Below are 17,394 nucleotides of genomic sequence, written 5' to 3'. Positions count from 1 at the left end.
TTTTTTTTTTTGCCAGAAGGAAGATCACGGATGTGTGTTTATTTGTTTTTGTTGTTTTTTTTTCCAGGGGTGATGATGTCGACCCAGTGATTCTAGAATGTTGTGAGAGGGCCCATTTTAACGAGAATTAAAAGTTCTAATGCCCTTTTTAAGTGACCAAAAAAATTGGAGGGCAGCTATGCCCCTTCCAATGCTCATTTTTTCCTAAAGTCCCCAGATCAGGCTTTTGAGATTGCCATTTTGATTAGCATAGTCGAAATTTTTTTTAACTATGTCTTTCAGGACGACTCGATCCCCCACAGTCCCCAGGGGAATGGCTGCAAGTTATGAACTTTGCCCATTGTTTACATATAATATTGGTTATTGGGAAGCAAACAGACGTTTTCAGGGGGATTTTTCTGGTAGGGGGGTCAGGGTAGAGGGAAACGTGAGAGGATCTTTCCATTGAAAAATTTTTCATGGGGGAAGAGAATTTTCCATGAAGGGGGCGCCGAATTTTTCAGTATAATTTTAAAAACGATCAGAAATTAAATTAAAAAAACAATTTTTTCAACCTAAAGTAAGGAGCAACATTTAAAATTAAAACGGACGAAATTATTACGTATATGATGGGTTCGACCCCTCGTCAATACCTCGCTCTTTACGCTAAAGTTTTCTAGTACTTTCAAAAGAGCTATTTAGTCTAATTAAACGGCCTTTGTGATTCAGGGGTCATTCTTAAACAATTAGAACAAAATTCGAACTTTAGCGTAAAGAGCGAGATATTGAAGAGGGAGTGAACCCCCTCATATACTAATAATTTTTATTCGTTTTAAGTTTTAATGTTGCTCCTTACTTTCAGTTGAAAAGACTGTTTATTTTATTTAATATTTGACTAGGCCCATGGGAGATTGGCTCGAAAAACTAGGCATAGATAAAGATAAATAGCAAATGACACCTCAGTACAAAGATAAATACAGCGATAAAGATACAATAACACAACAGTAATATGAAAGTTACATCTAGCCCAGGACTCATAAATAAATATTAAAATATGAATATTATTAAATATAAATTAATGCTAGAAGATAATCGGGTAATATCTCCATTTTTATTGGTAAAAATTGATATCTAATCCCTCTTGATTTCCGGGAGTATTTCTGGTCCACACCCTTATTACGAAAGTAAAGGGTAATCTTCAACCCTGAAACGAGCAGAATTTAGTACTTATAGGAGCGGGAATACCCCATCCTCAATCCCCCCTCGTGGTCGTAAAAATATTGGAAATTAAGAGTCCTTGTGCCTCTTCTAAAAGTGAAAAGTAATTGGAGAGCAACCAGCCCCTGTTCAAGAACCTTTTACGGTATATGGTCCTTTTGTAACCTGTTATGAGATATGAACAGCGTTAGTTGTAACCCATATCGCTCAGAATAGTTGAAAATATCAGTAGATTGGCATCCAAGGATGACATAACCCCCATAACCTCTGGGATAAAGACTGTAAATTATGTGAACTGTCAGTTCTTTACAAATATATTTCATAAGGGAAAAAAGTAGAGGCATGTTTGATCTTTGCAGGCAAGTCGCATAAAACTTTCAGGATTATCTTCTTGGTCAAAGATCATCAGCATTTTACAGGAGGAAGAGGTAGGGGTCAGTGGTCCGAAAATAAGCCACGCAAACTTCTTTACTGATCAATTTGAAATTTACAACGGTAAGTCTTTGGGCCAAGGGGAATAATGTACAAAAGAATATTCAAAGGATTGGTGCCTTTGAAATTGGTCCCTCCTCTAACAAAGGGGGCTAAGAAAACGCTGAATTCCGCTGATTGGCCTGAAACTTATAAGAAAAGTTGGGCTTAGAGGGCCCAGTGCAAAAGAAGAATATTGCCTCCCTCAAAATGCACCCCAAAAACGGCCTGAAAAATGTCAAAAACTTTTTTCCTGTCCACTTCAAATGTAACGGTCTATTTTGGGAACTTGTGAAGGGATCATTCGACTGAAAATTGAAAGTTTTTATGTCGATTTTAAACACCGAAAGCTACTAGAGGGCAATTTCTGTTATTCGGCCCTCTTCTAACCTCTTATGATGTCGAATCAAATTTTGAGATATCTTTTTTGTTCAAAACTTCGAAATATCTAATAAGCTTGCCTTCGGGGCTGGTTTCACCCCCACAGCCCTATCTTGCCCTGCTATGATATTTCGTCGCCCAGAAACACCAAAAAGACTTAAAATAAAATAAAATGTAAAAATAAATACTATAAGTCATTTTATGCCCAAAAACTTACTATATTTGGAATATTGGTAGAATGTTCCAAAATTTCTTCTTTTCTTCATTGTTTTTATTTTTCATATTTTCCCTTTAGCTACTCAATTTTCACATGTTTGGGGATTTTTTACGGGGCGGGGGAATTATCCAAAGGATTTTTCCACGGGGAGGGGGGTCCCGGAGATAATTATATGCTGAGGGAGATCTTCAGAAGGAGAAATTTTCGCAGGGGGAATTTTCAGGGAAAGGCTCTGGGAATATTTTTCGGGGGAGTAAGCTTAGCACCCCAAGAACAGAGCTACTGGTGCTGCTGGCTTATAAATTAGGCACTACAGAAGATAGCAATTAGAAAAAGGGGATTTTAGGGACACTAGCTCCGAATAGCCCTTTGGCAAACTTCCTAAACCCACACAAGATAGAACCCTAAAGATAGAACCCTAAAATAATGTTTGCCACTTTTGAAAATAGAATAGTTAGTAGTAGAGGCTACCTGAGGTAGAATAAATTTAATCGAAACGTAATTGGAAGTAAGATTAGATTAGTCTCATTTTAGTGTAGCAATTTATCCAAATTTACTAATTACGTTCATATTGTGCCAACTCAAAAAATAATATATCTCCTTAATTGAATCCTTGTGTAGTCTTTACTCCCAATAACTGTTTAGTGGGATTGATCAAAGTCAATAATCGCCGGGCTAGATGATAGTACAGACTGTACCAAGTATTAAAATATAAATCATTTTGTGGTTTAGGATCTTCGATTTAGTCTATCTAACTAACATTTTAGAATAATCAATGAGCCATGTCCTTCGCATGACATCACACCTTACGCCTCCCACGATAGTTTGCTACCATCAGAGACATCTGATAATACCCGATCCTTTATGCCTCCACCACCTGGAATGCTGAAAAACTACGATCAGCTGAGCGTAGCGTCCCCTACTGGAAGTCGCTTAGCAGTAGGACTGTGGAATTTCCAGAGAACGACGATGGCCCTTGCTGGTGTGAGGATGGAATTTGAAGAAAATGACGGGGATGACTGTCGTTCAATATCAAATTGCAGCAATAGAGCTTCGCCAATCTCATGGTCATCGACCAGCGTTAAAAGTTATCGTGTAATGAATGGTATGGACTTACTATTTTTTCAGCTTCGGGGCAAAATAAGGTATGACATATAGGTACGGCGTCCTAGAAAAATTATATAGCAAGACAAACATGGTTTTAATTTTTTTGCTTTAGACGGCTTATTAAGTTGTTTGTGACATTCATTGTTTGTGAACTTTGTTGATCAAGAGTTCTTAATTGGGTGCCATAGCCACACGGGGCGTGGGGGGGGGGGGGCATCTACAGATCCCATTCCACTCCAAGATTAATAGAAATAAAAGGGAAACATGTGATTTTCTAACATACAATAGGGTAATGTACAGCTTTTTAAACACGTAAATTTCCACTCTTTAATTTCGCAGAACCTCAGTAAGAAACGTATTAAAATCCTGAACATACCCACAGGCGCTGTTACCCACCAGCTATTCAGCGAAAACACGTGCATCTTCAATTTTTACTATTCATCCCAAAAGCTGCAAAGAATTTACGTCGGGCCTTTTCATCCATTAGACCTCATAAGAAAATTTTATCATCAAAGAATGATTGTAGGGTAAAGATAGGCCCTTCTAGAGTCCCAAGAATGACATGTGTTCTGCGTAAAAATAGACCGAAAGTGGTGCATCATCTTGCCACGTAGATACCATTTTCTAGATTGACATCTTTTCCACGTCGAATCGTTTGGACTTGCGAGAAATAGACCTCTGGCCGTGTCTGTATTTTGATGCCTTGGAACCATCTTTTGCTTCGACCCTATTATGAGTTATGAGGTTATTTATGGGAAGAGCTGTTTTTATGTGCTTTTCAAATGGTTCTCGTTTAAATTGGGTCTCTGTTATATGGGTCGGTGCTCTTTGAGACCTTAAAGTAGTTCAGTAGTTTTCTAACACTGAGACCCAAAGGTATACAGAGTCTGTATAGCAGCTTAATAATTTTAGTATCTGGGAAAAAAGACAAGAAAATGAATGATACGACTATATCTCCATGCAATAAAGGTAGTGCTTGGAGTATTGCTAATTTCAGAGCCAAAAGACATTCGTCCATATTTGGTCCTCTAAATGAATGGAAACTAGAATACATGGTTCCTCTGCATTGACTTGAAGGCCCCCTAGCAAAAAGTGTAAACATTTGTCTTCAAACCAAGATTGGAAAATTGGAAGCTACAATGATGACAGCGGCCAAATATGGGCGCTCCAAAAAGCGGATGAAAATTTGCTAGATCTTTTCCAGAGAAATTGCCTACGGGTTGTTCTAGGTACCCGGCTGACTGACCGTATTTCAAATAGTAGACTGCACGAAAAGTGTGGCTCAATCCTTCTTTCTAGAACTATAATAAAAGAAAGGCTTAGATGGCTAAGGCACGTTCTGCGGATGAAGGATGAAAGATTGCCAAAGATTGTCCTTTTCGGCCAAACGGAAAGCAGGTAATTCGCGGTTGGGGTAGGAGGATGTCATAAAGAAATATTTAAAGGAAATGGGAACTTCTTAGGAGGGTGTAAAGAGGGCGGCTTTGAATAGAGTGGAGTGGAGGAGGAGCGTGCGTAGCTGTATTTGCCTAAGGTGGCCTGGTGCTGCTGTGAGTTGTTCGTAGTAGTAGTATAGTAGAAACTAGCAAGTAATCGTACCCGTCGGTACCTGTATTTTTTACTCTGTATTCTGGTTGGAATTTAAATCACACTATTGATTTTCTTTAGCACCGAATTTACCAATTCCATCCTCTATTTTGGGTACCTTTAAATTTCTAGCGAAATTAGTAAACTGTCGACCTCTTTTGGGATCAACTCAGGTCCGACCTGAATACCACCAAAGAATCAAGTTTATTTTAAAATTACCATCTTGTCAGAAATTAGGCTAATTTGTATGTATTTTGTATTCAATTTTATCTTTTTAATCTCATACCATTCTGTCCCATCAAAATTATTTTCCACTTTTTATTCTGACCTTTCCTCCAGCTGAGAACGTCTGGGGTTCCAAGTGAGGGGGAAAATTTTATAAGAAATATAGGGTCTGACTTCCTCTTTATTAGTATTTAACGCGTAAAGAAATTGTATCTTCATTGACTGTGACGTTAAAAATGAATCAAACAAATTGGCTAAGGTTTTAAAAATAATTTAGAAATTCCTAGAATTTTAGTTATTTACTTCTAAAAATCTCTTCAGTTAAACTTACTACTCAAGAAAGAGTTTAATAATGATTTGTTTAAAATCCCGAAAAATGGTAAGCACATATCATGAAATGTATAAGGTAAAATTGAAACAATATTTTTCTCATCGTCTGAATATTCTGTATTGCAGTTGTTATTTTTTCGAATTGCTTTTTCAAAAATGTTGTTTTTATGTAAGATTTTCATTTCATAGGTATCCTGTAATTTTTGGTTATAACCACTTTTATGTATTTATGAATTTGTGGTTTCAAGATGAATGCGTTAAGTCAAAGGATCAGGGATATGGGTATCGGTGGTCTAAATTTATTACCCGAAGGAAACAGCTAGTATTCTTTTTTCACTTTTGTAAAGTTTCTTACTATCCTGAACAACTGAAAAAGGAAAGGAAATATGTGATTTTAAGTGTCTATCGGCAATATTTTCAAGATTCAGGGATCTTAGAAATTCGAAGCGTTTTATTCTGTAATTTTGACATTTTACAAGATATTTTGTTTTTCCTCACTCTTTCTGTGCAAATTTGACTTGACTTAGTTGCACTTTCTAAGACTTGAACAATATGCATGATTTTTGCCTATTGGATATACTGTCTTGAGTATGCATACAGCATGTGACACCTTTCTTAAAAAATCAGTAACTGAATAAATTCATGAGATATATCAAACACATTACCATACTCAAAATATAGGATATTGCTACTAATTTGTCCTACATAAGAAATATGAATATGAGATTGTTGAAAATGAGAAACATCTACGCAAGAATTAAAATCGACTATTGTTAAAATACAAGTTGATACTTTTAGGGTCTCCTCTGTCCCAAAATGGTGCCAGTCGAAACTTCTCCATCATTGGATCTGCAGAAAGCCTAGTCGGAAAGGTAAGCTTGATCCAATGTTTAAAAAAATGCCTTTCAATTTCAATTTGGATATAGAAAACCAGGGAAGCTATTAAACGGACATTTATGCTTTTTATGGCTCTTTTCAGACTTGGATTTTTTTATGCCTCACCCACTTCGCTTCAGCTATAAGTGGCATTTAGAAATGTTGATTCCCTCAGCAGACCATTTTTATTGCAAAAAGTATCTTTAAATTTTAGTCTAAGATGTTTTCTGTTGCAGCTTTTCACATTTCTTCACCAGTCAGGGACGATTAATTTTTTTTCATACACAAATCTTCTGTATATTTGTTTCTGGGAAAAGCTATTTTTCTTTTCCATTGAGACTAGAAGTGAAGGTTTCATTATTTAAGTAGTTTCGTTTTGGTTTTTCAAGATTCCTTATGAGGACAAGGGTTATTTTGTTTAACGTGAAACTTTTTTTTCTTATTCACGCAGTGTTATATAGAATCCGAGTAAGGTTGAAACATAAGCTATCTGAGGGTACAGTCTACCTAAGTATGGAGGAAAAGTATATACCCTAAATACATTAATGACTTGCTTCTGAAGCAACAAAGTCATGGTAACGGGGTTCTTTCACTCCTCAGAGCATTGGTAGAAACTCTGATGCTGAGATAGCCTTTTGCTGGTCGGTTACAGCCGTTTGAATGTTTTTGATTGTCCCAAAATTAGTTCATCCTTGAAGCGAATTTCGAATTTCGGGACGAGAAAATAGTCTCAAGGGCTCAAGTCAGGTGATAAAGGAGACTGAAGAGCCACAGGATCATTTTTACTGGCCAAAAAGTTGTTCATTGAAAATAAAGTATGACAAGGAACATTATCGTGATGCAACATCCAGTTGTTCTTGATTTTTGGTCTGACGCCAATGACGCTTGTTTGGAGTGTCCAAGAACCTCCCGCCAAACATATTGATTGACCGTTTGGCCTTAGGCACAAACTTTTATTGACGATTCTGTGGATATTGAAAAAAAAGTGCATCAGCACACGACTGGTCTTTGGCTCCCTCCTAATTGACTTTTTGGCCTTGAAGGGATTGGAAAATGTTATTCGATGCTCTGGCGCTTTGTTTTACGTGCCCATCCTTTTCTGGAAAGTAAAAAATTTCTTGTTTTGTCGATGGCAGCTATAGGGTTCTCGCAAATTTCAAATTCCTTGCATAATTTTATCTTGGCTTAAACCATTCTTTGACGGAGTTAAATGCCTGCAAAAGCCACGTATATTATCATTATTAACGTGGGGGTAAGTCCACTACCCCTGGTTCTAGGATCAGACCTTTAAAGCCATTGCCTCCACAGCCCCCCAAAAATATGCTCTATTTTTGGTTGGGGGATGAACGATGGATTTGACCTCACCACCCTTGCCGTATATTTTGCTAACTGTTAGACTTATCCTTCCTTCACCATATTCTCCAGATTGACAATAGCATGATAAAACATCTCAAGCCAATGTCAGATCCTAGCTGGACATTATTCTGTCAGATGCATTCTTGTTTCCACAGTCGCCATCTAGCACCTTTGGCATGATGTTTATTCATCCTTCCTTATTTGGGAACTATGCTTCCCAAAAATTTCTATTCCTGTTATGACTTCTGTAACCATTCTCATCTTAGACGTTTTCAGTCACAGAACATGTTCACTCAACCTGGGACTTAACTTTGAAAGTATTTCTTTTGTTTCCTTGTATCCCACCTTCCTAGGCCATTTTTTTCCACTCTCTCATTACCCCAACTCTTCCCCACTGCCTTCCAGTAGCCCTGAGAAATGGGAATGGAAGATTCTGGACTATAGTATCTGAACGGTGTCCCAGCCTTGGCTGCTTCATCTGTCATTTCATTACCCTCTATTCCAGAGTGACCTGGTATCCACGTCAATTTAATTTGGTTTGCTTTGGATTCTGTCCCAACTCAAACAGGCTCCTTAGATATTTTCCTCTCAATAGGGATATTAGATGCTCCATAAATGCCTGAATATATCCGGATTGCTGTTTTAATAAATTCAACAAACTTTTTATGACTAGGTTCCACCTATATAGGGAACTTAACCCCTCCCCTCCCCTGTGAACATTCTTTCTGAACAGTTTTGATTTCTTGATACCCTTTAGCTCTACCACAACCTGTCAATTCCTGAGCATATTGGAATTCTATTTCTGAATAAATCTTATCCAGTCTTACTATGGATTCAATGTCTTAGTATGGCCATTCCTGTAGATACAAAGTGACATTATCAAATGGTCCTTCTATGTCATGGAATGGACCTAAGGCGTATTCTTTACATTCTAAGGTTTGCTCTACCCGTCAAAACAATTGGCGAACTGCAGCGTATGTAGAGCCTTATATCTTAAGTCCCATTTTTATATCAGATACCACGTGTTTGAACTCCGAGTTACCAATCAGATACCAATAGATCAATCGTTCCATCAATTTCAATTGAAAGGAGGTTAAAATTCTATAAGACTGAGGTTTGAGTAATCCAGGGCGGGTTTTCTCTTAGCAATACTAATATAATAGGTTTGTATTTTCTCCCATCCCTTCTGGAGCATTATAGGTTATACCCTATCGGCTCCAGGGGCTTTAAAAGACTGAAAATCATCCACGGCTTTTTCGACCCAATCCTCCCTCACAATTTGTGACACCAGCTCCTCCTTTGTATTTGGTTTTACAAAATAGGCTTGGATATGAGTATGTTCTTCAGGGTTTGAACATGGACTTCAAGCATGCAGTTCAGGGTTTCTTCCGGGTCTGCTGTGAGAGTGCCATCTACTCGTTTCACATCTCCCAAGTGACACCGGTGGTCTTTTTTGATAGCGTATTACTATTTTCATCTGACTCTCTACTTTCGCAGAAAACCCTCCATGAGGTCCTTTTTGCTCTCCCTATCTTCTTTTTAAGGTGTTTTAAACCTTCCGAGTAAGCGTTCCAGTCTTTGGGATTATTCGAACAGATAGCTATTCCTAGTAGCTTTTGAGTCAGTTTTCTTCTTTAATTTAATTCAAAGTGTTCGGGGAGTTGCCTGTTGAAACGTACTGTTCATGTTTTCTGTAAGTTTTTATGCCTCCTTGTTTAGATCCCCTTTGGTTACTCCAGGACTGAGGGGCAGATTGGCAAATTTGTCGGCTGGCACTTGATTATAGGTGTGCCAGTTCGTTTTCCTTATATACTTCAGAAGGTCCCTTTGTCACTGGCATATATTTATTTTAATTTTTATTATTCGACAGTCAGATTATTGCAAGATCCAAAAATATTCTCTTTCCTTTCGTTATTAAAGCAGGGCTCAAGCCCCAGTTGCACCACGCAAGGCCTTACCCAACTAGGTAATCCAAAAGCTCAAATCCTCTTCCATTTGCATCAGTACTTTCATTTGTGTCAGTCCATAAAATGTGATGCGCATTTGTATTATATGACAAGTTTAGTGGGATTTTCTCATCTTAACACTATTCTACCGAATCTAGTACCTTCTGCGGTGGTGGTGTTTTATTGTGTTGCATATAAACTGAACTAAATACCACACATTCATGGATAATCAGATTTGTTACAATAACAGCTACTATATCCTAGAACACTATTTAAACAATTTCTAAGAATTAATTTTATTTTGAATGATTAATTAACGCTCTAGGAGCATTGCTTACCTCATTATGAACATGGAGCTCTGCTCCTTCAACCTTCCTCATGATCTTTCCTCCGACAATCCATGGCTCCTGGACTATTGCAAAAAAATTTCTAGGTTTTTGCTAGCTATCTTCTAAGATTCTAAGAGGCTGCTTGGCATTGATGCATATTGATCTGCAAGTATTCTAGCCCCCGTGGCTCATGTGCTAGCTTTATCTAAAAGCGCCTGCAGTTGAGATTAAATACTCTGTCCTTTGCTGGGTGGACCCTACGAGCTTTTTGTAAAGTGTTTTGAGGATTTTACCCTCAATCCAATGGGGAGTTGGAAGTTCTATTTCTCTACTTCAGACACCAACTTCACGTCAATTGCCGTGTTTATATAGGGCTTTCCTTTTTAAATACGTCTTGATAACTTCAATTTGCAGGCGACCAACAGTCCAATCAGCTTCTCTGGTGATCCAACATTCGGATTATTGTTAGAAATTTTTCTTTTCTCGTAGGTGTGTCTCCTGGAGTGAGGGCAACGTAACTTTCGTTGAACCCGTTTACTACCTCCTTAATCCATGACACCACCCACTCATCCTGGTACCCTCCTTTGATTATGTCCTTTTCCAATCTCGGTAAGGCTACATCCAGGTTGAAGTCAAAGTTGCCTTACAAGGTTTTGGCCAAAACAGCCTTCATCAAAAGGACGACATCATCTTCTTTGACGGGTCACCAGTCACTCTTACTCACTTTTATGAGAATTAGTCTAGCTGCTTCCGCAAATCCCCTCTTTTCAGTACCCCAGGAGCCTCCTTCTTACTTTTCTCTACCTTGGGGCTGATTTGCCAGAAAAACTTCTGGGGTCGTATCTTGGGACAAATCGTCTGTGTCTCTCTTTTTCCCCTTTTTTTGAGGCAGTCTGCCGGTCAAGGGACGTATATCCGTGTTCCAGTCCAGGCTCTCTCCCGTCAGGGATCCCGGTCTGAGGAGATGTCTCCTGCGGACCATCTGTTCATGGTCTTCTGGCTTTTCCTCCCACTGGATGGGTTTTTTCTGCACAAGGATTTCTCTCAGCATTCATCATTTTGTGTTTTAATTGGGTTTTTCCCAAATTTAGGCTTGTTCTGTTCTAGGTGACAGCGTCAACTTAAGCCATCCACGCTTGTCTTAGCGTCAGATTTTTTAAACCCTTCGCCATTTCTGGCTCTAGGCTTTGGGGGACCATGATTATTGACAAGGCTTCGCCTTCGCAGGCGCTTTTCGGAAACTCCTCCTTGTCCACGCTCATGGCCTCTACAGATGGGTATTCTTCATCTGTGATTTTTATCAGTTCTTTATTCTTTTTCATCATCAATAAAAAACAATTTCTTGACTGTGGTTTCTGATCGCTAATTCGGGACAACAAAGAACTTAATGGCTTGGATTAGGCCTCGGGGGAGATCCCCATGCAAACCTCCAAATTAATCGTTTATTTTGTATGGACCGTTTAGGTATATTTTTCGGAACACAGGTGCCATCACACAGTATAATTGCCTGTGAAAATTGGAAGCTGAATATACAACTTGTCAAAAGTTTTAAATCAATCTGTTATCCCTGAATTTTCCATATACAGGTTTCTCTGTGTCTTTGGGGCAAAAATTGTTTTATGCCATGAGCCCGCTAAAACTACCACTTTCCTATGGCACATCCTTTTTTGCTACCTAAAAAGATGCTAGAACCTTTAATTATTCTATGAATGAACCTTCTCCCTATTTTCTAGGACCACTGGTTCGATATGATCATCCCTGACGAAAACAATAGATAAATAGAAAGTACACATCTTTGATCGTTCTTTCTGGAAAAAAAAACAAAATTTGTGAAAATAGGGGCTTGAAAATTTTGCAACAGGGTTCTATGTTATGCTAAATTTGATGCTGTAATTATCATCAAAATCACTCATCTTTTGAGGATGTTTTTCCTCTTTTCCAAAAATCAGCAAATGCTTGGTCCCGCTCTAAGTACAAGTGGAAGTACTGCAAGAGCAAGTGACTCGAGTAACTGTCCCTTCCTCTTTAAAGTGAAATTTAATCTATGTCTATATTGCCTAATTTAATTCTTTCTGTCTGTCTAGGTTTTGGCTGAACAAGGCCTAGGAAAATTCGTTGACGATGAGTTCGTGAGAACCACCTCAAAAGAAATGCAAGAAGCTATGGATATGAGCAGAGAAGAGTTTGATTTAGCTGCACACAAACTTTTGCAACAAACAACTCAGCAGAAACAACCAATAACAATGACAATACAACAAGAAATTGAAAAGCTTGAAAAAGACACAGATACACTTCCACCAATGTCCAAACGAATGAGGAGTCCTATTGCATAAAAATTTGTGGATTGTGTGTGAACACAAAGTTGGGTGAGAAACACAACTTTTTAAAGAAGATACATGAAAAGTCGTGAAGTGCTCCTAACCTGGATTCCTAACAAGGGCATATTTTCAGCAAAAAATTTTAAACATGTAGATCGAAGTCGAATTTGTTATATTTACAGGCCATATCTTAGTGCCTAATTTAGGAGCACTCTTCAAATTGTACAAGTGCCTTTGAAATTTTAAGAACATTGTGATACCTTATGTATCAGTGAAATCCCTTGTTTTCCTCACAGAAATGCTATATTGTTTCACACTTTTTAAAATCCTTATTTCTATTAAAGCATGCTATAGTATTTTCTAATTATTGGAAAAAACCTTGATATAGTTTCAAATAAAATGACAATTTCTTCCTTCCCATTCGTGCTCTAATTTAGGATAGGTTAAGACGATGGAAGAAAATGGCACTAAGTTGCTTGTGATGTTAGGATAAGACTCATATCAGGTGTGTCACCAATCTTGCCTCTCAAGAGCTTTAGTGTTATTTTTCTTTCCTGATTAATGTTCATCCTGTAGTAATTTCTAATAGCATTTACATAATATTCACCACATTTTGAACTTGTCTTCGGTTTCTTTCTTCAATTACTTTTATGCACCCTTAAGCTTAAAATAAAAAGAAAATATTTGAAATCAATGTGAATACGTGAATCCGTATCGAAATTCCCTTTGAAACCATTACATTTGGGAAAAATAAGAAATAAGTAAGTCTTTTGGGACCAGGTTATGTGTAGGATTTCTAAAACCCCTATTAAAGCATGCTATAGTATTTTCTAATTATTGTATTAGAAATTCCAGTAATTAGAAAATCAGATAATCAATAATATAGAAAATCAATAATATAGAAAATCAGGCAAATTTTTAAGCTAATAAGTTTTGATGGGTAGTTTGAACTTTAACTAATTTTGCATTGACGGTTTGAAGAAGCTTTAATTAGTCTATAAAGTAGTTTCATTTGACTTCTTTGAAATGTATCAACTTAGCTTTGAAGCTTCGTCTGGATGCTGGTGAAAGCGAAATCAAAAAATTTTAAAGATCCGCTATAATTTCAGTTCAGCAAAAATTTCAAATAACGTTTATTTGATCACTGTATCTGAGCCTATGTCATGACATTAGCTTTTTCTTGTGTTTCTAGGACCAGGGCTTCAAGACGTTTTTTTTGGAGCAGCGGAAATATTAAACAGTTTATTATTGCAATACCGAAAATTCCAAGCACTTAGATTTGTTGGTAAATGTGCGAATCTGTTTTGTATTAAATACCACAGAGCATGCTAAAAAAATCTATGCAACTGATGCCATCTATAGTAAGTTAAAATCAATAAATCTCTCCGCAAAATTCAATTTGTAATTGTAATTAGCTATCAACTTCAAGAAAAAGCAGAATATGATTCAACCATTGTAAATATAATAAAAACAAAATAGGTGTTTATTTTAAAGAGAATATTTGATAACCCTTCCTACTCTATTCGAGAAATAGCAATTTTTGTGCTGCATATTGTTTGAAATAAAGTAAATAAATAAATACAGTAAATAAATTCTGCAAACTATATTAGAACTTTGCTACAGTGTTCAAGTGTGATGACAGTGGTCAAATATAGTTCTGAAACATGCACGCTCCAAAAGATGGAGCAGGATTTTTTTTCATTTTTTTGCGAGAACTGTCTACGGATCGTTATGAATACCCGTCTGACTCTCCACATTTCAAAAAGTAAGCTGTACGAAAAATAGGCTCTAGCCCGCTTTCTACGGCTATAATGAAAGGAACATTGACACTGTTAGGGCAAGTTCTGCGAATGAAGGTTGACAGATTGCCAAAGATCATTCTTTTCGGCCAACCAGATATGGAAAAACAAGAAATAGGTCGTCCCAAAATTGGATGAGAGGAGTTTGTAAGGAAGAATTTAAGGTAAATTGGAACAGATTGGGGTGATGTAAGGTGGGAGGCCTTAGATACATTGGGATGGAGGAGGAGCGTGGGTATCTGTGTTGGCCTCAAATTGACTGGTTAGTGCTATGAGCAGCAGTCTTTTCTTTAATTATTCAATCTTTAATTTTTTTTTACATAGTTTAGCACCAATGAATGGCAGTGTTTGTCTTCTGATAGAGCACTCACGAAAGTAACACTTTGTAATGCTTCATATTGATATATTTTTTCGCTCATTTCTGCTGTTTTTCACATACATGACTTATTTCCTAACATAGCGCTCGCTAAGTTTAACACTACATAACCGCAAGTGGGTTTTTTCATCAAAAATTGAGTTCTAGGGTTTTCCGACCAAGTAACGGGTTAAATTGCATGGTGACGCAGAATACCGTCATGGGAGGATCCTCTATAGGAGGACAACTATGGCAGGGCATAAGATCCAGATCTATGGACAACAGCCTCTGCAAAGGGCTGCCTCGACCCTTTTGGGGTACCTGCAAGACAGGGGATCTTGCGGTCAACTCTATTCCCACTTGAGGAGTGGTGCCCCTCGAGAAAATTATAGCCTAGTAAACGAGACAGCATTCGCACGGGATTCAGATTAACGGACAATTCTTCTGAGCTTTGTCTGTTTTGACGGGTGTTTTCGGGCCAAAAATCTCTTCCTAGCTAATTTATCTACTGTGGGTTGCCTCCCCAGGGTAGAATAATTTTTGTAGGCATGAATATATAATGAGTCTGAGGTAATAGGCTTGGGACTGTCAATGCAGGATTTCGACTCTTGTTGATAGGAGAGCATCGCCAAGTGCTGAAAATCGTGCTGTGACCAAGATGGGCCCAGGATTGTACAAAGTCTCCATTCATATTGAAGGTCCCAGAGACTTTTTGATGTTTGGTTTTAAGCCGGCTTAAGATTTTCGGTGTAGACTTGAGAAGATATGTTGATCCCCGTCCTGCACCGGTATCCGGGATCCTTGCTTTCCCTGAGGCCAACATAATTTCAATGATTTAAAAGAACATAAAAATTGGAACTTGGGATGTTACGACGTTAACAAATTACTATCGCATCGACGTTTTGACTGACGAATTCAGACGATTTGAACTGGGCTTATTAGGATTTTTAGAAATTCATATCCCAGGGGTAGGAAGCATGAAATTAGGTGATATAGAATTTGCTTACTCAGGCAGGAAGGATGGGCTACATAGACAGGGAGTAGGACTCATGATGAATAAGGAAGCTACTAAGTCTTGGTTGGGCTGGGAAGGTATTGATAATAGAGTACTAATTACTTATTTTATTACTAAAAAGTTCAGGGTCTCAGTTATAGTACCTGTATAGTTAGAGTACCCTGCTGAACCCACTTACAGAGATACTAGAGACTCAGATGAATTTTACTTACAGTTACAGGAGCAAAGACACAGGGTCCAAGGTACAAATATGGCGTTTTTACTAGAAGAATTTAACGCCCAGGTCGGTAGAAATAGGAATAGATGGTATCCTTTCCTAGGTAAATGTTTATCCAAGGCCGACTATTCTGGTACGATGAAAAAGCTGTTATTGATGTTAAAGAAACTTGATGCCAGTTGAAAATTTTGGTCCACCACCTAGTGCGAAGCTTCCAAATGACCCTAATGATATCCCCATGGGGCTGGATAGTAATGCCATTGATAGTGATGCCAAGACTGTGGTAATATCGGCAGCCTTTTCTCAGGCGGTATCGACAACTAAAAGACCTGTTAGTGCTATTATTAGCCCTAATAACCTACATCAACCAGGTACTCGTAATGCGGTACCCAGAGCAAGCCAATCCAAGAAGAAGATTTAACAGAAGACCCTGCAGTGGATTTTCCCGTGATTTTGTTGATTATAGACCGTGAAATATGTTAACAGATATTAATAGTCTTAGAGCATTACCATATTGCTTTTTCCCCGACAGAGGCTAGGAACGAGAAACCCCAAGAAGAGGCTAGTGATGTTAACGCACTGACAGAGAGCGTAGATGCATGAGAAATAAAGGGCCATATACCGAGTTTAGTTTCATGGAGCATGCAAGGATTACGTGATAAGTTACATTATTTGTATGATGATTTACTTTCGTTTGAAGTGATTTCGTTTATTGGAACATAGAATGATCTTTCTCCTATATCACCTCTCCCAGGGTATCTGGTTGAACAGGTGGTGCGTAAATCAGCAAGAAATAATAAACATTATGGCGATATTTTGGTTTCGATTAAATCATTAGCTATTGATGGTTATGAAAAAGTTAATAACACATCTGAAAACTCACTTTGCCTGTGTATTTGTTTTCAACGAGGGAAGAAATTAATTTTTGGTGTTGTGTATGTCCCTCCACGAAATAGATCGTGGAGGACTGCAGGATACCAGCGAAAAACAATTCCAGACAAATTCCACAAATCACTTCAATTTGTGATTAATGCAGTTAGCAAAATAAGAAGCAATGCATTGTATATGCGTTTATTTGCACAATTATGCGATGAAAATGATGAAGGATTCATACGTTCTACATTTAATTGCCCTGCATGATGACTTCAAAATCAGATCAAAATCAGGTAGACCAGAAATCCATTTGATTAGGCAATGTTATATTGCAAGAGGAGCTACTCAAGCTTAGCACTAATGAGGAGCTGAAGGTGAAATTCAAAAGAGGGTATCAAACATTTTGGTTGCAGGCAGAATACCCAAAAACTATTCTGAACTGTGGGTAATTGCGAGAAAGCCTTTGACAGCGTTTCCCTCGTCATATCTTGTCGAAAAGAGTTTTAGTGTCATTACAAACCTTTTAACGGAAAAAAGGAGCAGATTAAATATCACAGAACGAGGAGATCTGCGACTACTCCTAACCAAATTGAACCCTAATATTGATAATGTGTTGCCAATTCATCAATTACATCCTTCCCATTAGCACATGACTTTTTTGTGATTGTTATTGTTGAAATGTAGAAAATATTTTACGTTATTAAAGAAAGGGTAATAATTACATATTTGAACAAATACAACATAAGAAAGTATACTTTTTTTCATTCTGATTATTACTAAATAAAAGAAGTGAGA

General features: G+C 37.7%; 1 protein-coding gene across 13 annotated transcripts in view; it reads left to right on the top strand.

Annotated features, from left to right (window-relative positions):
* Positions 1-12,760, top strand: part of LOC136040963 (muscle calcium channel subunit alpha-1-like) — a 220,922-nt gene extending 208,162 nt beyond the window's left edge. For 8 of the 13 annotated variants that reach the window (XM_065725420.1, XM_065725421.1, XM_065725423.1 and 5 more), the window contains 3 exons: positions 3,034-3,371; positions 6,314-6,387; positions 12,107-12,514. In XM_065725420.1, coding sequence (XP_065581492.1) covers positions 3,034-3,371; positions 6,314-6,387; positions 12,107-12,355 — 661 coding nt within the window. In that variant the 3' untranslated portion in view covers positions 12,356-12,514. Of the gene's footprint in view, positions 1-3,033; positions 3,372-6,313; positions 6,388-12,106 lie in introns of all 13 variants that reach the window. The other 5 variants (XM_065725427.1, XM_065725428.1, XM_065725425.1 and 2 more) reach the window with 4 other exon arrangements.
* Positions 12,761-17,394: the final 4,634 nt, after the last annotated feature.

The sequence above is a fragment of the Artemia franciscana genome, chromosome 21 (genome assembly GCF_032884065.1).
Source record: "Artemia franciscana chromosome 21, ASM3288406v1, whole genome shotgun sequence".
Taxonomy (NCBI): domain Eukaryota; kingdom Metazoa; phylum Arthropoda; class Branchiopoda; order Anostraca; family Artemiidae; genus Artemia; species Artemia franciscana.
This window is presented reverse-complemented; position numbering and strand designations above follow the sequence as displayed.